A 27357-nucleotide genomic window follows, 5' to 3' on the forward strand; every position below is an offset into this window, starting at 1 on the left:
TGACCCTAACCCTAACCCTGACCCTGACTCTGACCCTAACCCTGACCCTAACCCTGACCCTGACCCTGACTCTGACCCTGACCCTGACCCTGACCCTGACCCTAACCCTGACCCTGACCCTAACCCTGACCCTGACCCTAACCCTAACCCTGACCCTGACCCTAACCCTAACCCTGACCCTGACCCTAACCCTAACCCTAACCCTGACCCTGACCCTGACCCTAACCCTGACCCTGATCCTAACCCTGACCCTGACCCTAACCCTGACCCTGACCCTGACTCTGACCCTAACCCTGACCCTAACCCTGACCCTGACTCTGACTCTGACCCTGACCCTGACCCTGACCCTAACCCTAACCCTGACCCTGACTCTGACCCTAACCCTGACCCTAACCCTGACCCTGACTCTGACCCTGACCCTGACCCTGACCCTGACCCTAACCCTGACCCTGACCCTAACCCTGACCCTGACCCTAACCCTAACCCTGACCCTGACCCTAACCCTAACCCTGACCCTGACCCTAACCCTAACCCTGACCCTGACCCTGACCCTAACCCTGACCCTGATCCTAACCCTGACCCTGACCCTAACCCTAACCCTGACCCTGACCCTGACCCTGACTCTGACCCTAACCCTGACCCTGACCCTAACCCTGACCCTGACCCTGACCCTGACCCTGACCCTAACCCTGACCCTGACCCTAACCCTGACCCTGACTCTGACCCTGACCCTAACCCTGACCCAAGGAGCAGCCGGTCAGGCGTCATCCTCTGCTCTGTGGTTCTTTTCAGGTGCACCATGCGCATTGGAAAGGGGATCCACCCTGATGGAGTCCCAGGGTGGTGCCAGGGCTTCTCCCTGGACGGAGGGAGCGGAGTCCGAGCTGTGAAGGTCATCCAACATGGGAACAGACCTGGACTCATCTACAACATAGGTGAGTTCTGGTTCTACCACTGGAACCAACAAGGAGCAGACAAGGAGCAGTTCCACCAATCAGACACATGATCGTATATGAGGTCATCAGACCGACCAGACTGGAATCAGAGAGATCAGTGTTCAGAACTTCAGTCAATAAATGATGGAGTTACAGCTGGAGAACATGTGGAGAACATGTGGAGTCAGTGGAGTTGGTTCCTTGTTCTGCAGTTCCAGTTATCCGTTTTCCACTTGTTTCCTTGAGTGTTAGTGGTGGATCAGCCTGTTCATCTCTTCTTCTCTTCTTCTTCTTCTCCTCCTCCAGGTATCAGTGTGAGGAAGGGGAAGGGTCGCTACAGGGACACTCACATCGTGACCTTTGCCCCCCGTTACCTCCTGGATAACCGCTCCACTCACAAACTGGCCTTCGCTCAGAGGGAGTTCGCCAGAGGAAAAGTGAGAACACCAAAGCTCCGCCCACTCTGGTGCTCAGCTCCTCCCACTCTGGTGCTCAGCTCCTCTCCCTGGATCATTGGCTCCGGTTCCATGTTTTACGTTACAGGCTTTGACTTGAATTTGTGACGTGCCTTCAGATTCCATGAATTAGAAAGATTGTGCTCTGACAAATACACGATCCATCCAGTGGGAGGAGTCTGGATCCACCTGAGCTGAAGGAACGAGGGAACTGAAACCTGTTCAGATTAGTCGGATTATAGAAGGAACCAGGGAACTGAAACCTGTTCCGATTAGTCGGATTATAGAAGGAACCAGGGAACTGAAACCTGTTCCGATTAGTCCGATTATAGAAGGGACCAGGGAACTGAAACCTGTTCCGATTAGTCCGATTATAGAAGGGACCAGGGAACTGAAACCTGTTCCGATTAGTCCGATTATAGAAGGAACCAGGGAACTGAAACCTGTTCCGATTAGTCGGATTATAGAAGGAACCAGGGAACTGAAACCTGTTCCGATTAGTCGGATTATAGAAGGAACCAGGGAACTGAAACCTGTTCCGATTAGTCGGATTATAGAAGGAACCAGGGAACTGAAACCTGTTCCGATTAGTCGGATTATAGAAGGAACCAGGGAACTGAAACCTGTTCCGATTAGTCGGATTATAGAAGGAACCAGGGAACTGAAACCTGTTCCGATTAGTCGGATTATAGAAGGAACCAGGGATCTGAAACCTGTTCAGATTAGTCCGATTATAGAAGGAACCAGGGAACTGAAACCTGTTCAGATTAGTCGGATTATAGAAGGAACCAGGGAGCTGAAACCTGTTCAGATTAGTCCGATTATAGAAAGAACCAGGGAGCTGAAACCTGTTCAGATTAGTCCGATTACAGAAGGAACCAGGGAACTGAAACCTGTTCAGATTAGTCGGATTACAGAAGGAACCAGGGAGCTGAAACCTGTTCAGATTAGTCGGATTACAGAAGGAACCAGGGAACTGAAACCTGTTCAGATTAGTCGGATTATAGAAGGAACCAGGGAACTGAAACCTGTTCAGATTAGTCGGATTATAGAAGGAACCAGGGAGCTGAAACCTGTTCAGATTAGTCGGATTACAGAAGGAACCAGGGAACTGAAACCTGTTCAGATTAGTCGGATTACAGAAGGAACCAGGGAGCTGAAACCTGTTCAGATTAGTCGGATTACAGAAGGAACCAGGGAGCTGAAACCTGTTCAGATTAGTCGGATTACAGAAGGAACCAGGGAACTGAAACCTGTTCAGATTAGTCGGATTACAGAAGGAACCAGGGATCTGAAACCTGTTCAGATTAGTCGGATTATAGAAGGAACCAGGGAACTGAAACCTGTTCAGATTAGTCGGATTATAGAAGGAACCAGGGAACTGAAACCTGTTCAGATTAGTCCGATTATAGAAGGAACCAGGGAACTGAAACCTGTTCAGATTAGTCCGATTATAGAAGGAACCAGGGAACTGAAACCTGTTCCGATTAGTCCGATTATAGAAGGAACCAGGGAACTGAAACCTGTTCCGATTAGTCCGATTATAGAAGGAACCAGGGAACTGAAACCTGTTCCGATTAGTCCGATTATAGAAGGAACCAGGGAACTGAAACCTGTTCCGATTAGTCCGATTATAGAAGGAACCAGGGAACTGAAACCTGTTCCGATTAGTTGGATTATAGAAGGAACCAGGGAACTGAAACCTGTTCAGATTAGTCCGATTATAGAAGGAACCAGGGAACTGAAACCTGTTCAGATTAGTCCGATTATAGAAGGAACCAGGGAGCTGACACCTGTTCAGATTAGTCGGATTATAGAAGGAACCAGGGAGCTGAAACCTGTTCAGATTAGTCGGATTACAGAAGGAACCAGGGAACTGAAACCTGTTCAGATTAGTCGGATTATAGAAGGAACCAGGGAACTGAAACCTGTTCAGATTAGTCGGATTATAGAAGGAGCCAGGGAGCTGAAACATGTTCAGATTAGTCGGATTACAGAAGGAACCAGGGAGCTGAAACCTGTTCAGATTAGTCGGATTACAGAAGGAACCAGGGAACTGAAACCTGTTCAGATTAGTCCGATTATAGAAGGAACCAGGGAACTGAAACCTGTTCAGATTAGTCGGATTACAGAAGGAACCAGGGAGCTGAAACCTGTTCAGATTAGTCGGATTATAGAAGGAACCAGGGAACTGAAACCTGTTCAGATTAGTCGGATTATAGAAGGAACCAGGGAACTGAAACCTGTTCAGATTAGTCGGATTACAGAAGGAACCAGGGATCTGAAACCTGTTCAGATTAGTCGGATTACAGAAGGAACCAGGGAACTGAAACCTGTTCAGATTAGTCGGATTATAGAAGGAACCAGGGATCTGAAACCTGTTCAGATTAGTCGGATTATAGAAGGAACCAGGGAACTGAAACCTGTTCAGATTAGTCGGATTATAGAAGGAACCAGGGAGCTGAAACCTGTTCAGATTAGTCGGATTACAGAAGGAACCAGGGAGCTGAAACCTGTTCAGATTAGTCGGATTATAGAAGGAACCAGGGAACTGAAACCTGTTCAGATTAGTCGGATTATAGAAGGAACCAGGGATCTGAAACCTGTTCAGATTAGTCGGATTATAGAAGGAACCAGGGATCTGAAACCTGTTCAGATTAGTCGGATTATAGAAGGAACCAGGGAACTGAAACCTGTTCAGATTAGTCGGATTATAGAAGGAACCAGGGAACTGAAACCTGTTCAGATTAGTCGGATTATAGAAGGAACCAGGGAGCTGAAACCTGTTCAGATTAGTCCGATTATAGAAGGAACCAGGGAACTGAAACCTGTTCAGATTAGTCCGATTATAGAAGGAGCCAGGGAGCTGAAACATGTTCATAGTTTCAGTTTTTCAAAGCAGAACTCGATCCCAGTTACTGTTTGGTCTTTTTATGCCTTTGGTTTGATTTTACTTAAAGTTTCTTTATTTCTGACATTATTGAAATGTCTCTGAAAATGTTGGTAAAAAAATTTTTAGACAAAATAAATGTTCAGTTAAAGTTCAGATGAAAACTGAACTGATAGGAGTTTAGTCCAGACTTTTGGAACAGCAGGTCAGAGGTCAAAGGTCATCGGTCAGAGGCCATATATTATAGGTCATGGGTCATAGGTCAGACGTCATGGGTCATAGGTTATAGGTCATAGGTCTGAGGCCATATATTATAGGTCAGAAGTTATAGGTCATAGATCAGAGGTCATCTGCAGGCCCTGGTTGTGACAGTGTGTTTGTCCCAGGGCACGGCCAACCCAGACGGGTACATCTCCACCCTCCCCGGCTCCAGCGTGGTCTTCCATTGGCCACGCAACGACTACGACCAGCTGCTGTGTGTTCGTCTGATGGACACGCCCAACTGCACCTGGTCCGGAGGCTTTGAGGTCAACAAACCCAAGTCCTTCCACATCAACATGAGGTAGGCCACATCCCCAAACGTCCAACACATGTTTACAAACACAAACAAGAGACAGGCACGCCCCCAAACGTCCAGCACGTGTTCAGAAACATAAGTGGACTGTGGTCCTCATGTGTCCTGTTGTGTTGTGGACAGGGACACCCTGGGGAAGTGCTTCTTCCTGCGGACAGAGATCAGCCTCAAAGGTGCCACCTACCACATCGCCTTCAGCGACACCCACCAGCTGCCCCCACCCTTTCGCATCCAGAACAACTCTGAGGTAAGTCACATTACCCATGTCACACGATCCACGTCACACAACCCACGTCACATGATGTCTTGATGTCTCTAATCCCTGGGTTTGATCTCTCTAATCTCTGGGTTTGATGTCTCTAATTTCTGGGTTTGATGTCTTTAATATCTGGCTTCGATGTCTCTAATCCCTGGGTTTGATGTATCTAATCTGTGGGTGTGATGTCCCTAATCTTTGGGTTTTATGTCTCTAATTTCTGGGTTTGATGTCTTTAATATCTGGGTTTGATGTCTCTGGGCTTGATGTCTTTAATTTCTGGGTTTGATGTCTCTAATCTGGGTCTGATGTCTCTAATCTCTGGGTTTGATGTCTCTGATCTCTGGGTTTGATGTCTCTAATCTCTGGGTTTGATGTCTTTAATTTCTGTGTTTGATGTCTTTAATCTCTGGGTTTGATGTCTCTCATCTCTGGGTTTGATGTCTAATTTCTGGGTTTGATGTCTCTAATTTCTGGGTTTGATGTCTTTAATTTCTGGGTTTGATGTCTCTAATCTCTGGGTGGATTGTCTCTAATCTCTGGGTGTGATGTCTCTAATATCTGGGTTTGATGTCTAATATCTGGGTTTGATGTCTTTAATCTCTGGGTTTGATGTCTCTAATCTCTGGGTTTGATGGATCTAATCTGTGGGTGTGATGTCCCTAATCTTTGGGTTTGATGTCTCTAATTTCTGGGTTTGATGTCTTTAATATCTGGGTTTGATGTTTCTGATCTCTGGGCTTGATGTCTTTAATATCTGGGCTTGATGTCTTTAATTTCTGGGCTTGATGTCTCTAATCTCTGGGTTTGATGTCTAAATTCTGGGTTTGATGTCTTTAATCTCTGGTTTTGATGTCTCTTATCCCTGGGTTTGATGTCTCTAATCTCTGGGTTTGATATCTTTAATTTCTGAGTTTGATGTCTCTAATCTGGGTTTGATGTCTCTAATCTCTGGGTTTGATGTCTCTCATCCCTGGGTTTGATGTCTCTCATCCCTGGGTTTGATGTCTCCAATCCTTGGGTTTGATGTCTCTAATCCCTGGGTTTGATGTCTTTAATTGCTGGGTTTGATGTCTCTAATCTCTGGGTTTGATGTCTCTTATCCCTGGGTTTGATGTCTCTAATCTCTGGGTTTGATATCTTTAATTTCTGAGTTTGATGTCTCTAATCTGGGTTTGATGTCTCTAATCTCTGGGTTTGATGTCTCTCATCCCTGGGTTTGATGTCTCTCATCCCTGGGTTTGATGTCTCCAATCCTTGGGTTTGATGTCTCTAATCCCTGGGTTTGATGTCTTTAAGTTTTGGGTTTGATGTCTCTAATCTCTGGGTTTGATGTCTAATCTCTGGGTTTGATGTCTCTTATCCCTGGGTTTGATGTCTCTAATCCCTGGGTTTGATGTTTCTAATCTCTGGGTTTGATGTCTTTAATGTCTGGGTTTGATGTCTCTAATCTCTGGGTTTGATGTCTCTCATCCCTGGGTTTGATGTCTCTCATCTCTGGGTTTGATGTCTTTAATTTCTGGGTTTGATAACTCTAATCTCTGGGTTTGATGTCTCTCATCTCTGGGTTTGATGTCTTTAATTTCTGGGTTTGATGTTTTTAATTTCTGGGTTTGATGACTCTAATCTCTGGGTTTGATGTCTCTAATCTCTGGGTTTGATGTCTTTAATTTCTGGGTTTGATGACTCTCATCTCTGGGTTTGATGTCTCTCATCTCTGGGTTTGATGTCTAATCTCTGAGTTTGATGTCTTTAATTTCTGGGTTAGATGTCTTTAATTTCTGGGTTTGATGACTCTAATCTCTGGGTTTGAAGTCTCTCATCTCTGGGTTTGATGTCTAATATCTGGGTTTGATGTCTCTAATCTCTGAGTTTGATGTCTTTAATTTCTGGGTTTGATGACTCTAATCTCTGGGTTTGATGTCTCTAATCTCTGGGTTTGATGTCTTTAATTTCTGGGTTTGATGACTCTCATCTCTGGGTTTGAAGTCTCTCATCTCTGGGTTTGATGTCTAATCTCTGGGTTTGATGTCTAATCTCTGGGTTTGATGTCTTTAATTTCTGGGTTTGATGATTCTAATCTCTGAGTTTGAAGTCTCTCATCTCTGGGTTTGATGTCTAATCTCTGGGTTTGATGTCTAATCTCTGGGTTTGATGTCTTTAATTTCTGGGTTTGATGTCTTTAATTTCTGGGTTTGATGACTCTAATCTCTGGGTTTGATGTCTCTAATCTCTGGGTTTGATCCCTCAGGTGCCCATCCAGTTCTGGCAGCATGGCGTGGTGGACATGCGTCTGTACACGGAGGTCAAGGCGTCCACTGTGCTGGACTACGCCTGTGATGAGCCCACCCTCCCCCCCTACCTCACCCTGACCGTCAAGGGGGCGGGCTCTTCTGAGGTCACGGCTGACATGAACTTCTTCAGAGAATACAACAAACTGTACTACGAGAACTTCATCTACATCGCAGCCACACATACCTTCAAACAGTAAGACACACAAATACACACACACGCACGCACATGCACCCACACACATACAAACACACACGCACACAAACGCTCACACACACGCACGTGCACATACGCACCCACACATACACACGTGCACGCACATACACATACGCACACACACGTTCACACTTACACACACATGAACACACTCACACGCACACTTACATGCACACACACACGCATACACACACGCACACACACATACATACGCGCACATACACACACACCTGTCCTGTCTGTGGACTTTAGTCTAGGGTTGGAATCCATCCTGATGTTACCTGATGTCATTGTTGTCGTTGTTGTTGTTGTCGTTGTTGTTGTCGTTGCTGCAGGCGTGTGGATCACAGACCCATTGGAAAGAAGCTGCTGGTCAGCTGTTGTGAACTGGTGCTGGACGTGGACACGAAGACACAAAGGGTCATCCTCAAACAGAAGGTGAGTGACCCCAGATGGACAACCTTTGACCCCAGATGGATGACCTTTGACCCCAAATGGATGACCTGTGACCCCACATGGATGACCTATGACCCCACATGGATGACTTTTGACCCCACATGGATGACCTTTGACCCTAGCCATTCTGTACCACCTGCTGATAATGAACCTCATTAGTGTCAGATGTGTCCCTGGTACAGACCTTTTGGAGACAGGTTCAGGATCCAATTCCTGTGTTTGTGAATCCAGTCCAGATTCAGGATCCAGTTCCTGTGTTTGTGAATCCAGTCCAGATTCAGGATCCAGTTCCTGTGTTTGTGAATCCAGTCCAGATTCAGGATCCAGTTCCTGTGTTTGTGAATCCAGTCCAGGTTTAGGGGTCGGTCAGTGCGTTCAGTTTGATTCACATGGTTTTCATGGATTTGAGTTCAGATGGAAATGGAATGTTCATGTTTTCTGTTCATGAGTGGAACCGACGCCCTGAAGATCTGAGCTCCACTGACGTCTGGATCCACCTCTGGGGTCTGGATCCACCTCTGAGGTCTGGATCCACCTCTGAGGTCTGGATTTACCTCTGGGGTCTGGATCCACCTCTGAGGTCTGGATTTACCTCTGGGGTCTGGATCCACCTCTGGGGTTTGGATTTACCTCTGGGGTCTGGATCCACCTCTGGGGTCTGGATCCACCTCTGGGGTTTGGATTTACCTCTGGGGTCTGGATCCACCTCTGGGGTTTGGATTTACCTCTGGGGTCTGGATCCACCTCTGGGGTTTGGATTTACCTCTGGGGTCTGGATCCACCTCTGAGCTCTGGATCCACCTCTGAGCTCTGGATCCACCTCTGAGCTCTGGATCATCCCCTGGGGTCTGGATCCACCTCTGGGGTCTGGATCCACCTCTGAGCTCTGGATCATCCCCTGGGGTCTGGATCCACCTCTGAGGTCTGGATCATCCCCTGGGGTCTGGATCCACCTCTGAGGTCTGGATCATCCCCTGGGGTCTGGATCCACCTCTGAGGTCTGGATCCACCTCTGGTTTCTAGATCCACCTCTGGGGTCTGGATCCATCTCCCACCCAAACCCTGACCCTAACCCACAAGAGTTGGCCTTCAGGCACTCACAGTGTCATTTAGTGAACCGAGGAGGATTGGTCCAGTCTGGACCCTGGTGGGTTGGTCCAGTCCACATGGGTCTTGTTTTGAGTGCCTGTTGAATGTACTGACCTTTGATCTGAGGGATGATGGAGTGTGTGTGTGTGTGTGTGTGTGTGTCTGTCTGTCTGTCTCTCTCACTCTCTGTTTCTGTCTCTCTCTCTTTCTGTCTCTCTCTCTCTCTCTCTGTTTCTCTCTCTCTCTGTTTCTCTCTCTCTCTGTTTCTCCCTTTCTCTCTCTCTGTTTCTCTCTCTCTGTTTCTCTCTCTCTGTTTCTCTCTCTCTGTTTCTGTCTCTCTCTCTTTCTGTTTCTCTCTCTCTGTTTCTCTCTCTCTGTTTCTCTCTCTCTGTTTCTGTCTCTCTGGCTCTCTCTCTGTTTCTGTCTCTCTCTCTTTCTGTCTCTCTCTCTCTCTTTCTGTCTCGCTCTGTGTTTCCATAGGAACCAGGGAAGCGTTCTCAGCTGTGGAGGATGTCTGGTTCTGGGATGTTGTGTCATGAAGGTTCTTCTCCACCTCAGAGTAAACCGGCTCAGCCTCGACCTCTGGACTCGTCCCTGGTTCTGGACATCGTAGGGTTAGCAGCGGTCACCGATAACAGGTCAGAACCAGATCCTGAGAGAGAGAGAGAGACAGACAGACAGACAGAGAGAGAGTGTTACGGTCCGGCTCGAAGACCACAACCACAAAGAAAGCAGCGTTTGGGGTCGGTGCAAAAAGCGCTTAATTTATTTACAAAGTGCAGGTAAGAATATAATGAATAATCCTAAGAGTCGTGGTCCATGGTGGAGAAGCAGGAAACGGCCACACGGACGGAGTGCAGGTAGGTGAGTGAGAGAGCGAGCCGAACGATGATTGACAGGGTGGGGCTTTTAAAGACGGGCAGAACACCGGGCCCAGGTGCAGCACATCAGTGGATTTCCACACAATCCCCACCTTGGTCAGATCCTGTGAAGGAACAAACAAAAAGACCAACACACACCTAGTGGTGTGGAGGGGTCGTCACAAGAGAGAGAGAGGGAGACAGAGAGAGAGAGACATAGAGAGAGACAGAGACAGATAGACAGAGAGAGAGAGAAAGGGAGACAGAGAGAGAGAGACAGAGAGAGAGAGACATAGAGAGAAAGGGAGACAGAGAGGGATTTAATTTGATTTTTCAAAATAACTTTATTTCTGTGCAAATATTATTTCATTATTCCAGTCTCACAAATAGAAAACACCTATAAACAGATGTTCTCAGATCAGACCAGCTGTTCTGAGAACATCAGCTGATCGTCCTGAACAGAACACAGTACGTCCCCATAAGTCCATGTTCATCTGAAAGGCTCCAGATCCTTCATTTCTCTGTAACAGTTCAAGTCTATCAGGATCCTGGCTCTGATCCTCTTTCTTAACAATGACTCCAGATCCCAGTCCATGTGGTCCTCCACGTTCTTCTTCCTGCTCACATAGACGGCCATCTGTGACTGAGCCAGAATAAAGTTCATTAGTTGACATTTATTTTTCTGAGTCTTTCTGAATTGAAAACCACAGATGAAGGTCTTCAGGGAGAAAACCTCTGCTGCCTTCCTGCACATACATCCAACAACTGGAAAAGAAGAAGAAGATGAGGACGCTCTGCAGAACAGTGAATAACTGAGTGTACTGTCTGACAGAAAGGACAGGTGTTCCACACATCTGGGTTCAGTCTGGACATGAAGCATTAACGGAACAATCCAAGCACGACTGTCCGCTGCAGATCAGACACCTCTGACAGAGTGGAGGTGTGGACATACTCCTCCTTTCAGGACGCTCCTCCTCCTTCTTAGTGGAGGTGTGGACATACTCCTCCTTTCAGGACGCTCCTCCTCCCTCTTAGTGGAGGTGTGGACATACTCCTCCATTCAGGACGCTCCTCCTCCCTCAGGTCCAGGTGAACTCTCAGTTGAGTTCGATGTTGCAGCTTCTTCTTGTTGACACTTGACCATCAGATCAGCCGGTGTTTTGCCCTCGTCCTCCTTCAGGTTGACCTTCCACTGCTCCTCTGAACAGGGGCAGATGAACACAGATGGAAATGGAGCAGTAGGACACAGAGTTCTCAACCCTGGGCTGTATTTGTTCATCAGCTGACGTTCCTGTGCCGTTCAACAGCTCCTCCGGTGCTTCAGCCGTCTGAACACCGTCCTCTGTGATCTCCACCCCAGACCAGCCGTCAGACCTGCTGCATCCTGAAGGTCAGGTCCAGTGAACTCCAGCACCGCTCCCAGAGCACAAACCCCTGCTGTGCTGAAGGCCTCTGGGACCGCTGCTCCTGCCCAACAGGGGGCGCTCACAAGACCCCCATGACCCAGTGGTTCCTTCAGCAGCCAGACCACAGAGTTCTGTGGAACCCTCTGCTTCCAGACCAGTTTCCACACTGAAGAGTCCACCATGAAACAGAGGCAAGGACCAAAACGGACAGTCTGGAAGTCCATTAAAAACACAGATTCATGTAATCCCATTCCACTGACACTGCAGGATCAGCTGATCCACTGGTCTCCACACCAGCTCCTTTGGACCATAACCCTGCAGGATCAGCTGATCCACTGGTCTCCACACCAGCTCCTTTAGACCATAACCCTGCAGGATCAGCTGATCCACTGGTCTCCACACCAGATCCTTTAGACCATAACCCTGCAGGATCAGCTGATCCACTGGTCTCCACACCAGCTCCTTTAGACCATAACCCTGCAGGATCAGCTGATCCACTGGTCTCCACACCAGCTCCTTTAGACCATAACCCTGCAGGATCAGCTGATCCACTGGTCTCCACACCAGCTCCTTTAGACCGTAACCCTGCAGGATCAGCTGATCCACTGGTCTCCACACCAGCTCCTTTAGACCATAACCCTGCAGGATCAGCTGATCCACTGGTCTCCACACCAGCTCCTTTAGACCATAACCCTGCAGGATCAGCTGATCCACTGGTCTCCACACCAGCTCCTTTAGACCATAACCCTGCAGGATCAGCTGATCCACTGGTCTCCACACCAGCTCCTTTGGACCATAACCCTGCAGGATCAGCTGATCCACTGGTCTCCACACCAGCTCCTTTGGACCATAACCCTGCAGGATCAGCTGATCCACTGGTCTCCACACCAGCTCCTTTGGACCATACAATAGCCTCTGGATGAACTGACACCTGAAAGCAGCACTGGCCAGGTGGACCAGTCCTTGTCCCCCCTCTTCCTTTGGCAGAAACAGCACCGCCTGTGGAAGCCAGTGGAGTTTATCCCAGAAGAAATCCACTAGGACAGCCTGGACCTTTGACAACAGATTGGGGGGGGGGTGTCTACAACAGTCAGTCTGTGCCACAGACAGGAGGACACCAGATTATTAATAATAAGGGTCCTACCTCTAAAAGACATATTTGGTACCAGCCACCTCCACCAGTGGCGGCTGCTCGTCTTTCAGACGGGGGAAGCTCATTGTCAGCTTACATCAAAAAAAAAAAAAAAAAAAAAAATTGCCAAGTTATTTAAACATACATTCAGCCCTCCGTTCCTTTTTCAGAAAATGCTCAGTGTCCTTATCGTACCAGTAGGCGTCTTTTCCAGGACTGGACCAGTGTCCTCTGAATGTCCAGCAGAGCTGGTCTGCTCAGACGGCCTTGGCCCAGTGCATTGTGGGTGTCAGACTTCAGCCTTTTTAAACTACAGATGCTCCTTTCACTCCGACCGAGCCGACAGTTTGATTGATTTAACTATCTACAAAATAATATTAAACTCAAACAAGAAATGATTAAATTATGGAACTGAAACAAGAAAACACTGAAATTATGTTAAATTGAAACAAGGAAGTCCAATGAGTGTGTTTTATTTACAGTGCAAGAAATTAACGAGTTATTTCGTAGTGGTTTCTCTCTTGATTTCACAACAGAATGTGTGACGGTATTAAACTGAACTGTGTCAGTGAAGGAGTAGAGCTCAAACTAGCTGTCAATCAAATGGGATTCAGCCTTTCGACCGATCCTCCAATCAGCACGTGGGATTCTGGCGTCCGGCCCGGCCGAGCTCCGCCCACAGCTCCATTCACCCCCAGAGACGCCCAGCGTCCGGGGGCGGGACAACATCGTGGCATTTATCCAATTACTGTTCAGTTTTGAGGCAATGAAAAAAAACTGTTCCACTCAGTCCCACTGAAGCCCAGAGACAGACACAGTCTACGGACAAATGCACTGAGCAGAGATGGAGGAGAAAACAGAGACACGGGAACGGAGGAGAAGTGAACAACAGCCAGTCCACTGATCTGTGATAAAGCTGATTCTGAATGAACTCATCTTTGAGATGAGCGTGTTCTAACACATTTGTAGTTAATAAAATGTCAACACAACAGTACATATTTAACCATTTAATTTTCATAATTTTAGGGGAAGCCGGGCTTCCACTGCAGTCTGTGAGAAATCGCCACTGACCTCCACCTCTTCAGTCTGCCCTCAATGGGCTCTAAAACTCCGTCCCAGTTTTTCTTTAAAAACAAGTCATCACCTAAAAACACCCCAGATACTTCAGCCCCCCCGTCTTCCAGCTCAGTCCTCCTGGTAAAATGAGTTCATTTAAAGTCTGTTCTGCTCACAGATGCCTCACTCTAGCTCCAGCTGACTCTGGCTGAAGACAGTTTATTCACAGACTGTGCACTTTTCTCTAAAACATCAGTGTCTGTGTGTGTTTAAAACCACCATCACATCTTCTGCATAGGCCGACAGTTGGACCGCTGCAGGACACCCAGGGAAACACACTCCTGTCAGATCCTGTCTGAGTCTGTGCAGCAGAGGTTTAGTGGACACAGAATAGAACATGCCTGACAGTGAGCACCCCTGTCCTACCCCCCTTTGGACATGGAAAGGCGCAGTTAGACCACCATTAATCTTCAGTATACTCACAACATCACGGTCCAAAACCTGGATCCTGGCGATAAAACCCTGGCTGAACCCAAATGCACAAAGTGTTTCACAGATATTGATGTTCGACCCAGTCAAATGCCTTTTCCTGATCTATGGAAATCAGACCAGTATCTGTGCCCAAAGAGCCAGAGACGTCCAAAGCAGGCCTAATTAGAGTGATGTTGTCACTCATTAACCTGCCGGGCACACAGTATGACTGGTCAATGTGAACTATGTGTGCCATCACTTCTCTTAATCTCAAGGCCAGAGTTTTTGACAGGACCTTATAGTCTCCACAGAGCAGACAGACCGGTCTCCAGTTCTTTAAATCCTGTAGGTAGGGCTGTATGATTTTGGCAAAAAAAAAAAAAAAAAAATCTTGATTTAAAACTCGATTTTGGATTTCGATTTTTGGGTAAAACTAGAAAAGACAACAGAAGTCATCATGTCGTTTTCGTGAGCAGCCCACGATGCAAGGTACTGCTCTGACCTTAAATCTGTGATGGTATCATGTGATGAACCCACAGTTTGTTTTGGGTTTTTTTTTCACTTCATTCAATCTTTAAAATGAAGTAGAGTATACAAACAATGTATACAACAAGAAAATAACATAAGTTTGCCAGGGGGAATACACCATAATACAATGTCCAAATCAGAGCAAATACTGAATGTTTTTACAGCCTTTTGTTCCACATTTATCTAACAGCTTTAAATAAAGTTCAACATCTTTCAAAAAATAAATAATATTTGGTTTTGTGTTACAGAACTTATATTTGTGAATGAAAAATTTAGCAAGTAAGAGGACTAAATTAATTATTTTTTTAAAAAAAAGTTTTTGTTTTTCCCTTTTTAGGGTATCTGGGCCCACAGAAGTGATCTCAGTGTAAGTCAGTGACAGGTATCAGTCGTGCGTGCGTGGACCAGGTTAATATGAGTGTTCCCCATGGGTTCTATTTAAACTGGGGGATCCTTGCGTGGAACAGACCGACCCAGGACACACTGGAGGGATTCTGTCCTGGAGCTGGTGGATGTGTGTGGGCAGTGGGCTGTGTGGGCTCCTCTGCTGAGGCTGATGACTCCGAGACCCGGACCTGGTTCGGAAGAAGACAGTACGGTATGGATCCGGGACAATGGAAGAGTGATCCCCATACAGCTATATTTCAATTGCGGGATCCGTGCGTGAAGCCACATCTTATATTGCTATAAGTACTGCGGGTTCATTAACAGATTTAACATCCGTGGTCATTACACAGACTTCTGTGAAAGACCACTGTCACAGGAAGAGCCTACGGTAGCCCGCGGAGGCGCGACACAGATGAAATTGATTTTACAATTTCCCTTTTTTAAAAGTCGTCCTAATTTTAAAAATCCGATTTCGATTTAAAATCGATTAATCGTGCAGCCCTATCTGTAGGTCTCCTTTCTTTGGGAGCAGGGTGATCACAGCCCTCCTACAGCTCTGAGGCAACAGTCCATTTTTAAAACTGTCCTGGAACACCTCCAGCATGTCCTGTCCAATCACAAACCACAAAGTCTTATAAAAATCCACTGGTATTCCATCAGTACCTGGAGCCTTACCGTTAGCCAGGCTCATGAGGGCCACATGAAGCTCCTCCACCGTCAGATCAGCTGATAACAGCGAGTCTGACGAATCCTTCACCTGAGCCAAACCTGACAGGAAAGCTTCTTCCAGCTCTGGATCGTCTACAAAGTCACTTTTAAACAGGTTTTCATAAAAGCGTGTGGCGTACTTCCTCATCTCAGCTGCTTCAGTCAGTACACAGCCATCGTCTGAGCGGAGGCAGTGGAGAACCTTCCTCTGTCCATTTTTACTCTCCAGGCTGAAAACAAACTTGTAAGGGGCATCCATCATGGAGGCATTGATAAAAACACCGGTGCTCCCTGTGCTGTGATGCCCAACAGGCTGGCTATAGCAGCCTTTGGACTGTGAAGGACTTCAGTCTGACCTGGATCTCCTGGACAGCTCAGTAGGTGCTGTACCTCAGTCTCCAGGTCCTGAACGGATCTAGTCATGTGTTCAGTGACACTGCCAGTCTACTGTTGACCAAACTGCTTTATAACAGTCTTTCCAAAATCCCATCAGTTCTGTAATGATTTCAAAGTGGACTTCCTCTGTCTATGTGAGCTCCATAAAAAACTAACAGCCTCTCTAAAAGCACAGTCATCTACAAGAGCTGGATTCAAATGCAGATAAGCACTGGAGATGTTCACATTCTGAATAAAAACACTACATTGGACCAAGGAATGATGGGACACACCCACTGGGACAATAGCACAGTTTTTAAAACTACTCAAATGATGTTGAAAACAGTAAAACCTGTCCAACCTGGAGACAGTGTGTTGTCTCTGCAGTGGGACCAGGTGGACCAGGTGGACTGTTTAGTCCTGCCGTTCAAACTCCTCCACACATCCTTCAACTCATGTTTCTCCATGAGTCTATTTAGTGGAGCAGATGAAGCAGGATGAGGCTCCAGGTGGTTTGTGTCCAGGCTGCAGCAGCAGTGCACTTCACATCAGCCCCACAATTCAGTATTCACCAGAAACACCTGCAGTGACATCACATAAAACACTTCAAAAGTTCATTCTGTCCATATGGAACAGGGCCGTACACACAGAGGAGGGCTAGTTTCACATGTTCATGACTGGCTTTGACCATCAGTACATGTCCATGTATGATGTGGTGCAGCTCCACAGACCGACCACTGAAAGTTCTAGACCAAAGGATTCCCAACCCAGCACTGGTGGACCTTTTATGGCTGAGGTAAACCTGCCCCCCCACCCCCCAGCACTGTTGGACCTTTTATGGCTGAGGTAAACCTGCCCCACCCCACCCCCCAGCACCGGTGGACCTTTTATGGCTGAGGTAAACCTGCCCCCCCCACCCCCCAGCACTGTTGGACCTTTTATGGCTGAGGTAAACCTGCCCCCCCACCCCCCAGCACTGTTGGACCTTTATGGCTGAGGTAAACCTGCCCCCCCCCCCCCACCCCCCAGCACTGTTGGACCTTTTATGGCTGAGGTAAACCTGCCCCCCCCCACCCCCCAGCACTGGTGGACCTTTTATGGCTGAGGTAAACCTGCCCCCCCACCCCCCAGCACTGGTGGACCTTTTATGGCTGAGGTAAACCTGCCCCTCCCCACCCCCCAGCACTGTTGGACCTTTTATGGCTGAGGTAAACCTGCTCCCCCCCACCCCCCAGCACTGTTGGGCCTTTTATGGCTGAGGTAAACCTGCCCCCCCACCTCCCAGCACTGTTGGACCTTTTATGGCTGAGGTAAACCTGCCCCCCCCCCCACCCCCCAGCACTGTTGGACCTTTTATGGCTGAGGTAAACCTGCCCCCCCCCACCCCCCAGCACCGGTGGACCTTTTATGGCTGAGGTAAACCTGCCCCCCCCCACCCCCCAGCACCGGTGGACCTTTTATGGCTGAGGTAAACCTGCCCCCCCACCCCCCAGCACTGGTGGACCTTTTATGGCTGAGGTAAACCTGCCCCTCCCCACCCCCCAGCACTGTTGGACCTTTTATGGCTGAGGTAAACCTGCCCCCCCACCCCCCAGCACTGTTGGACCTTTTATGGCTGAGGTAAACCTGCCCCCCCCCCACCCCCCAGCACTGTTGGACCTTTTATGGCTGAGGTAAACCTGCCCCCGCCCCCCAGCACTGTTGGACCTTTTATGGCTGAGGTAAACCTGCCCCCCCCCCACCCCCCAGCACTGTTGGACCTTTTATGGCTGAGGTAAACCTGCCCCCGCCCCCCCCCCAGCACTGTTGGACCTTTTATGGCTGAGGTAAACCTGCCCCCCCCCCCCCACTCCCCCCTCCAGTCCCTCTCATTTTCAACATCACTCTGAGTCTCTCGAACAAACAGCTCATCCACTTCTGTAGCTCACACAGTTTGAACAGAAGCTCTCTTCACATCAGTGTGAACTCCATTTATATCGATGATCCCAATATTAATGTTGACCATGACAAAAATAAAAGCACCAGCACCAGGACAGAAAAGAAACATGCATTTGTATGGGTTTACTCATCATCTGTGATCAGTGCAGCTCTGGCTTTAGCCTCCAGTTTCTTCAGACTGAAAACCTCCTGTCACTGAACATCTCCTCTGAAAACCTCCTGGTCACTTAACACCTCCCCTGAAAACTCCTGTCACTGAACACCTCTTCTGAAAACTCCTGTCACTGAACACCTCCCCTGAAAACTCCTGTCACTGAACACCTCCTCTGAAAAGCTCCTGGTCATTTAACACCTCCCCTGAAAACTCCTGTCACTGAACACCTCCTCTGAAAACTCCTGTCACTGAACACCTCCCCTGAAAACTCCTCTCACTGAACACCTCCCCTGAAAACTCCTCGCACTGAACACCTCCTCTTTTCTGAATCTATTCACTGAGCAGATGAACCCATGTAAATCAGGGCAGAACTGTTCAGGTTTCACAGCCCTCTGACCTTCAGTTTCTATTAAAAACTTTGTTTTCTACAGGATAAGAAATGATTCTTTCCTGCTGAGAAGCTGTCAGTTCAGCCTCCTCCGCTTCCTCCTCCTCCTCATCAGAGGGGGTCTGCATCGTTTTTTTAGCCTTACCTCCCCTGTGGCCTTTATCTACAGACTTTTTTCATTTGCTTTTGTTCAGATCCAGACACCGTTCATTAAAAACATCTTCCATTTCCACTTCATTTACAGAATCAGTGTCATTACTGTTCACTATATTTTCTGTTTTTCCTTCATTTAACACATCCTTTACATTAGACTGCTTTGTCTGCACGTTTTCCTTTCCATTATTCAAAACATTCGGATCAGGTAAGTTTTTAACACTCTCTGCAGACTGAACAGTAGCTGACCCCGAACACCAAACACCAGCACTCACCGCTGACTGACCCTGTACCGAATCACCAGTACCCTCCGCTGACTGACCCTGTACCGAACCACCAGTACCCTCCGCTGACTGACCCCTGTACTGAACCACCGGTACCCTCCGCTGACTGACCCTGTACCGAATCACCAGTACCCTCCGCTGACTGACCCTGTACCGAACCACCAGTACCCTCCGCTGACTGACCCTGTACTGAACCACCGGTACCCTCCGCTGACTGACCCTGTACCGAATCACCAGTACCCTCCACTGGCTGATCTGTGACTGAGCCTCCGGCACCCTCCACCTGTTGACCTGGCACCGAACCACCAGCGTTTTCCTTCCTGGCCTCAGGACAGGCTCGGATCAGATGCCCCTCATTACCACAACCAAAACATGTAATGGTCTCAGATGTAGTGAAGACAATGTAGTTGAACCCTTCAGTTTTAAAGTTCAGAGTTCAGTTCAGGTGACTCTGCGTCTGTCAGGATCATATACACCTGTCTTCTGTCACAGACTACATGTACGTCCCAACAACACCATTTTATCAGTGACACTACCTGTCCATACCTGGATAGAGCTGGACATAAATCATCATTTTTAATGAAAGGTGGTGCATTTGAAGCAGTCGTGTTTGCTGGATTCACCAGCAGACACGCCTGAGTGAACGTGTCTCTGAGGACAAGACCAGAGTCCACCACCTGGTCCACTTTACCCACTTCATCTGAAAACAGGACCACAGCTCCGTTCAGACGGGATGCAGATTTAATACTATCAAACCCCACCCCTCTCCTACAGCAGACCCCACCCCCTCTCCTACAGCAGACCCCACCCCCTCTCCTACAGCAGACCCCACCCCCTCTCCTACAGCAGATCCCGCCCCCTCTCCTACAGCAGATCCCGCCCCCTCTCCTACAGCAGACCCCACCTCTTCCACCGAACAGCCGGACTGGGTTCAAACTTTGACGGTGTGTCGGTGTGTGAGCTTCTCCAGCTCCACCTGACCGCTGACAACGGGCATAGTGCCCGAATGCCGCCCCCCCACACTAACCCCAAAACCACCCAAATGAACCCCCAACTACGAACTACTAACAACTGCAAACAACAAATATAAATGACATATAGAAACAAAATAGATAGAAAAACAATAGAAACCGTTTACATTCACTCACCAAGAACACTGCACAGAGAGAGAGAGAGAGACAGAGAGGGAGACAGACAGACAGAGAGGGAGAGAGAGACAGAAAAAGAGACAGAGAAAGAGAGAGAGACAGAGAGAGAGACAGAGAAAGAGAGAAACAGAGAGAGAGACAGAGAGCGAGAGGGAGACAGAGAGAGAGACAGAGAGAGAGACAGAGAGCGAGAGGGAGACAGAAAGAGAGACAGAGCAACAGGGAGCGAGAGAGAGACAGAGAGAGAGACAGAGAGAAAGAGTGAGACAGACAGACAGACAGACACACACACACACACACAGGGTTAGTAGTGCTCACTAATAACAGGTCAGAACCACACACACACACGTGTGTGTGTGTGTGTGTATAGCAGGGATTAAAGTTCTCCGTCACCACGACGGATTTCCGTCAAATGGAAAAATTGAGGGGGGCGGGGGGGGGGGGGTGGTGTCATATTGAAGTAACTTCCCCACGTGTTTTGCGGAGTCCAGTCGATCCTGTCCTGGGTCTGCAGGTGTTGAACCCAGGCTCAGGGGGCTGACAGGTTTAACAGTGCTGATAATAAGAGGACTTGTGTATTTTCTGTCAGGAGGACAGGCTGATGACTGTTTCTGTTTGGAAGGAAACTCTGCTCATTCTGTGGCTCACAAACACATGGACCAGTTCAGCTTTACTGAAGTTCAGCCTCCAGACTAACTGGAGTTTAGTGCGAACAAGTAGCTTTCATTATGAAAGAACCACGGCGAAAAGGGAAGAAGACACAACTGATCTGCATGGACCTTCATGTTTGGGTTCAGAGCTGATCTCCTCTTGCCGGTATATGACTAGTGTGTGTGTGTGTGTGTGTGTGCCCTTCCCGTGCGTGCGGCTGTGCGCGCCGCGGCCTTACGCGGTTACGCGCCCGACTGCATAAGTGCTTTATTTGGACCCGTTTAGCATCTTATTTCTATGTGTGTGGTACTGTACCAAGATAAAACTGAATGAATGAGGAACACCCTTGGTATTTGCAAAGCCACTGTATTTTAAATCCCCTCAGAGAGGATCTGGAACGGAATATAGTTTCTGTTTCAGTTGACGTAATTTCTTCCAATCAAAAGAGAACATGATATTGGCGGGAGGGGGTTGTGGATGCAGGTTTGACGACGTACAGATTATTGTGGCTAGCATATACGACATCATGGACACGTTTGTAGAGGAAGGGGCTGAAGTGGGAACTATTGAGAGATGCGTGGAAAATAGATGGAGGTGGGCGTGGCTTAATGAGAAGGGAGACGATGGAACTGCAATTAGATCATGGTGCAAAAAAATGAAGCAGCCTGGTGCGTGCATGTGCGGAGTTTGCCACAAGAAAATTCTGTATGATTCCAATGGTAAAAAAGTCCTGATCCACCATCAATCTGAGAAGCTGAAGGTTAGTTGGTTAGGGTTACATTTACACAGACATTTTCCCCAAAGTTCATGTGCTGTTGGAGTTGGAGTTATGTTTTAGGAGTTCCTAAATTGTTAAATAAAAGTTTTCACTCATTTTTTGCAGTAAGGTTTTCTTCTAGTTATTATTTTCACTTGCTTCAAAGGTTTTCATCCCCTTTAAAATTAACCACAGAGCGCCAAAATTGACCTGAAGCTTTAAAAAATGTTCTGGGGGAGGACCCCCAGACCCCCCACCAGTACCACTCATGACATTTTTTCTCTCCATGTTACTAATCTTCTACACCTGTACACCCTCCCATTCAGTGGGTTTTACAGTATTGCCACATTTGACTATATAAACTTGTACGCTATAGTAGTATTGGACTGCATCGTTTTTAATAGTGGACAATGATTTTGACCAGAAGAAAATTTCAGTCAGATGAAAAATTTTTGCTTTAATCCCTGATGTATAGATGAGTTTCAGTGTTTACTACCAACAGTGATGCGTACAACTGGGAGGTCAAACCAGTGTTCCCAGCTCCAGCCGGCTCCCATCAGCTGTACACCTGCAGGCTCTGAACTGGTGAACCAGCCCATGTGTTCGCTGTAAACGCTCCATCAACTGTCTGTGTCCTAAAGCCCCTCCCATCTTCATCATGTGACTGGACCTCATGTGGAAGGCTGTCCCATAGTTAAAGCAGACTGTCACAGACGGGGGGGCAGTATTGTCTCCAGCTTCAGCTGAACTCAGCGGTGTCTCCCGCCGTAGCTCCGCCCACTTCCATCTGCCTCACCCGGCTGAGGAAACTCAAAGGGAGCAGGTAGATCCACAAGTACGGTCTGTAGGTGATGGTCCAGGGGAAGTCCTCCTGGAGGTTTAAAGGGTCTGCAGCACCGGACCACATGAGGACTGTTCTGTTTTTACACACCGCTAAGGCAACAGGCACGCAGGCTAACTATACTGAGAAGCTAGGCTAACTATACTGAGAAGCTAGGCTAACTGTACTGAGAAGCTAGGCTAACTATACTGAGAAGCTAGGCTAAATATACTGAGAAGCTAGGCTACATATACTGAGACGCTAGGCTAAATATACTGAGAAGCTAGGCTAACTATACTGAGAAGTTAGGCTAAATATACTGAGAAGTTAGGCTAAATATACTGAGAAGCTAGGCTAAATATACTGAGAAGCTAGGCTAACTATACTGAGAAGTTAGGCTAAATATACTGAGAAGCTAGGCTAACCGCACTAATAACTATAAACAGAACCACCGCTGACACCAGTGGAACCTTCTTCTGATGTTCTCCCTCCTGTTCTCCGTGGGTTCCACATGTTCTACCTGTTCTGTTCTTCTGATGTTCTCCCGCCTGTTCTTCTGTTCCAGTTTCGAGCCCCTGATGCTGCGGAGGCCGGACCCCCGTCGCAGTACCACCCAGACCTGGTACTTCAGCTCAGGGATGCTGACCTGTGGCCTTCCTCGACTGGTGGTCCAGGTGAGTCAGTCCAGCTCAGATCCTGGACTCCGCTGTGGTCTCTGCTCCTGGGGGGGTGTGGTGTGTTTTCTAACTGTGGTCTCCCCCCGTCAGGTGAAAGGGGGTGTAGCGGGCCTCTATGATGGAGCTGAGGTGGTCCTGGGACCAGACTCGGGCCTACTGGATCCCAGTCCAGAACAGCAGTTCATCAACCACAAAATGAGACCGGGTTCTGGGGTGCTGTCGGTCCAGGTTCTGCCCCACGGACCCACGCGGGTCTTACAGGTAGGACCATCTGTTTGACAGGTGGAGCTGGTGGAACCAGCTCAGATGAACAGAACCGCAACAGAACCGGACTGAGCTCCTCCCTTCTCTGAGGTTCTGTTCCTTCATTTACTGGATCATTAGTTCAGTCCATGCATTTCCATGACAACTTTTCTTCCTGGTTTAATCTGATTAAAGGTTCAATCCTATTTCAGATGTCCATGTAAACACCTTATTCCAGTTGAAAAAGAAAAGTTGGGATTAAATTTAAACCTGATTAAAGTCACTGGTTTAATCCCGTTTTGAATGCGGTCTAAATTCTTCCTGGACATGTAAACCCTTTATTCCATTTGGACTTTATTCCTTCCATTCTGCACATGCTCATTGTCTTGTCCTGTGGCGATGACGCACACATTCTGCACTGGCGGGATTGTGGGAACATATTCCAAGATGTCTGCCTGAAGCAAGCATTGGAATCTGGCCAAAGTAAAATATTTGATTGCAATTTTAGAAAATATGGAAATTATGGCAAGAGTGGATGGGAGGAAACCCAAATATGGGGACCTTTTTCAAGCGGTCGCGAGGAAGATGTCAGAAGGAGGTTTCCCTGACAGACACTAACCAAGTTAGAAACAAGTGGAAGCTGTTGAAGCAAGGATACAACAGGGCTAAGGCTCACAACAGAAGGAGCGGCTCGGACTCTCCGAATTTGAATTTTTTGAGGAGGTGAAGGATGGGAGGCTTTGGTTCTCTACTGTCATCTTCAGCCGATCAAAATGAAGCAGAATTTGGATTCGTCCCAACTGCTGCTTCATAATTATTGCAAAAATAAATGTGATGATCAAATTTACGATGTGGTCTTCCATGTTGCTAGTAGTAGTAGGCTAGTTGAGACGAAAATAAACAGGAACCGGACATAGATTTTTTTTTCGGAAGACATCAAACGTCACATCCATATGTTCTGCCCAATCTAACACCCCCAGCTCTTCAAGCGGAAATAACTAAACCTGAATAAACGTTTCTCACGTAAACCTTTATTCGGGTTTAACATTTCCATGTAAACAGAAAAGAAAGTACTTCAGTTCCAGAATAATTTCTTCTGGAAAAATAAATCGGATTTATAAAACATCATGTAACCGTACCCAGTGACTCCGGTTCTTCATTAGTGTCAGTGGTTTAAAGTGACACCGGTTCAACTCTCCACACCTTTACTCACTGCTTTATTCCGTTCTTTAGTATTATTATTATTTTTGTTTTATAATTCCGGTTTTTATTAGTTTTCACTTGGTACACGACAACACAGAGGGCTCCTATCCATCCATGAAAAGTATCCCAAATGCCCACTGGCAGAGTTTTTCAGCTCGGTGGTTGTTTCTTTGACTTCTGTCAGTTTTCTACTTAGTTTGGTTATTCCAGCAAAGACTTTTCCAATACTTATTTTATTTTCGGTAACTTTGTCGGGAGCCTGGTCCTCATGAGCAGCTGGGCTGTTCCCAGTAGCCTTGCGGCTTGTATCCTTGAAGTATTTCCATGTTGTCGCCATTTCTTATGGTCAGAAGTGACATGAAAGTACTTCTGAAATTTTCTGGGGTAGAGTTAATCCATATTTAGTTCAGGGTAGGTGGATCAATATCAATTAAGCGATTAAATTAGCAGTGGGTGATCAGAGCTCGCCTCTGTTGCAGCCATCTTGCTCGGCTGTACCCACATGACTCATTTCTGCTGATGTATCCAATCCTCTGTTTTTTATGATTGAATTCATTAGTTGGGCGTTCACTCATCCCACAGTTTCAGCTGTGATACCGATGCTGGACCTCATGTATCAGCTGATACCCATCTGATATCACTGTTGATTTACATCAGAAGTTCTCAACTGGGGGGGACATTCTCCTGGGGGGGGTCACCAGTGCCGTCGTCATGTATGTGTGAAGGTGTGTTACCGACTACTACTCAGCCCCCCCTGGTCACAAATGTCTTTTCGGGGGGCAGCAGGTAGTCAGTCATAAGGTGGGGGGGTCACTTTCACTTCCTCTCCAGAGCTACAACCCACCACGTCCTCCTCGTACACGTCGGTCATGTGACTGTTCTGCAGGACGTAGCCCAGGTCACAGAACCTGACAGTGGAAGGATCAGTCTGACGGATCCCCGATCCAGCTAACATGTCCATGTCTGTGCCGATACCAGATCCTAATATGGGCTGGGGTCCTCCTTCCACAGGGACAGCCTGTGTTCATGAGTATGTTCACGGTCAGCTCTGTTTGACCTGCTTGTGTTCTTCAGCACTCACATATGGACCATGGGACTTGTTTGTACCCACAGTCTGAGTTCCTTCAGTGGTTTCTTCAGTTACTTTAACAGTCTGACTTCCTTCAGTGGTTTCTTCAGTTACTTTATCAGTTTTAGTTCCTTCAGTGGTTTCTTCAGTTACTTTATCAGTTTTAGTTCCTTCAGTGGTTTCTTCAGTTACTTTAACAGTCTGACTTCCTTCAGTGGTTTCTTCAGTTACTTTATCAGTTTTAGTTCCTTCAGTGGTTTCTTCAGTTACTTTAACAGTCTGACTTCCTTCAGTGGTTTCTTCAGTTACTTTATCAGTTTTAGTTCCTTCAGTGGTTTCTTCAGTTACTTTATCAGTTTTAGTTCCTTCAGTGGTTTCTTCAGTTACTTTAACAGTCTGACTTCCTTCAGTGGTTTCTTCAGTTACTTTATCAGTTTTAGTTCCTTCAGTGGTTTCTTCAGTTACTTTAACAGTCTGACTTCCTTCAGTGGTTTCTTCAGTTACTTTAACAGTTTTAGTTCCTTCAGTGGTTTCTTCAGTTACTTTATCAGTTTTAGTTCCTTCAGTGGTTACTTCAGTTACTTTAACAGTTTTAGTTCCTTCAGTGGTTTCTTCAGTTACTTTAACAGTTTTAGTTCCTTCAGTGGTTTCTTCAGTTACTTTATCAGTTTTAGTTCCTTCAGTGGTTTCTTCAGTTACTTTAACAGTCTGACTTCCTTCAGTGGTTTCTTCAGTTACTTTATCAGTTTTAGTTCCTTCAGTGGTTTCTTCAGTTACTTTATCAGTTTTAGTTCCTTCAGTGGTTTCTTCAGTTACTTTAACAGTTTTAGTTCCTTCAGTGGTTTCTTCAGTTACTTTAACAGTCTGACTTCCTTCAGTGGTTTCTTCAGTTACTTTAACAGTTTTAGTTCCTTCAGTGGTTTCTTCAGTTACTTTAACAGTTTTAGTTCCTTCAGTGGTTTCTTCAGTTACTTTAACAGTCTGACTTCCTTCAGTGGTTTCTTCAGTTACTTTATCAGTTTTAGTTCCTTCAGTGGTTTCTTCAGTTACTTTAACAGTTTTAGTTCCTTCAGTGGTTTCTTCAGTTACTTTAACAGTCTGACTTCCTTCAGTGGTTTCTTCAGTTACTTTAACAGTTTTAGTTCCTTCAGTGGTTTCTTCAGTTACTTTATCAGTTTTAGTTCCTTCAGTGGTTTCTTCAGTTACTTTATCAGTTTTATTTCCTTCAGTGGTTTCTTCAGTTACTTTATCAGTTTTAGTTCCTTCAGTGGTTTCTTCAGTTACTTTCACAGCTGACTTTCTGACTAGTTGACATGCTTGATTGGTTGGTAGTTGAATTCTTGCCTTTCTTTCTGACTTCCTGTTGACAGATCAGTGACTTCAACCAGAGAAGAACCATCTGTAACTCTCCCACCAACGAGCAGAGCAGGAACAAAGACCTGGAGCCGGAGCAGGAGGAGCCGGAGCAGGAGCTGGAGGTAAAGGAGGAGGACACACAACCCCCCCAGACAGATTCTACTGCCCCCCCTGTCTGCATTCAGTCTGGACCAACCGAGTCCAGCAGAAGCAGCAGGGAGTGAAAATGGACACAAACATGTGGTGTTTCCCAAAGGTCTGATGAGAATATGATGTTTGAGGGAAACCATGACAACCAGGAGGTAAACTCACCTGAGTCCATTTGAAGGAAGTTCAGCAGCTGCACAAAAACCAAACAAAAGCACATACAGACAGGAACAGTGTCAAAGGCAGAGTGCATGTGTTTATCTGGACTGGACGCCCCCCCCCT

The 27357-nt window shown here is 47.1% G+C and overlaps 1 protein-coding gene across 1 annotated transcript in view; it reads left to right on the top strand.

The window, feature by feature from the left end:
- vps13d (vacuolar protein sorting 13 homolog D) overlaps nucleotides 1-27151 on the top strand; it is a 116079-nt gene extending 88928 nt beyond the window's left edge. The window contains exons 50-59 of the mRNA XM_030130189.1: nucleotides 793-935; nucleotides 1242-1372; nucleotides 4667-4842; nucleotides 4978-5101; nucleotides 7362-7597; nucleotides 7954-8056; nucleotides 9644-9801; nucleotides 22945-23053; nucleotides 23147-23317; nucleotides 26942-27151. Coding sequence (XP_029986049.1) covers nucleotides 793-935; nucleotides 1242-1372; nucleotides 4667-4842; nucleotides 4978-5101; nucleotides 7362-7597; nucleotides 7954-8056; nucleotides 9644-9801; nucleotides 22945-23053; nucleotides 23147-23317; nucleotides 26942-27151 — 1561 coding nt within the window. The remainder of the gene's footprint in view (nucleotides 1-792; nucleotides 936-1241; nucleotides 1373-4666; nucleotides 4843-4977; nucleotides 5102-7361; nucleotides 7598-7953; nucleotides 8057-9643; nucleotides 9802-22944; nucleotides 23054-23146; nucleotides 23318-26941) is intronic.
- The last annotated feature ends 206 nt before the right edge of the window (nucleotides 27152-27357 follow it).

The sequence above is a fragment of the Sphaeramia orbicularis genome, unplaced genomic scaffold (assembly GCF_902148855.1).
Source record: "Sphaeramia orbicularis unplaced genomic scaffold, fSphaOr1.1, whole genome shotgun sequence".
NCBI classification, from domain to species: Eukaryota; Metazoa; Chordata; class Actinopteri; order Kurtiformes; family Apogonidae; genus Sphaeramia; species Sphaeramia orbicularis.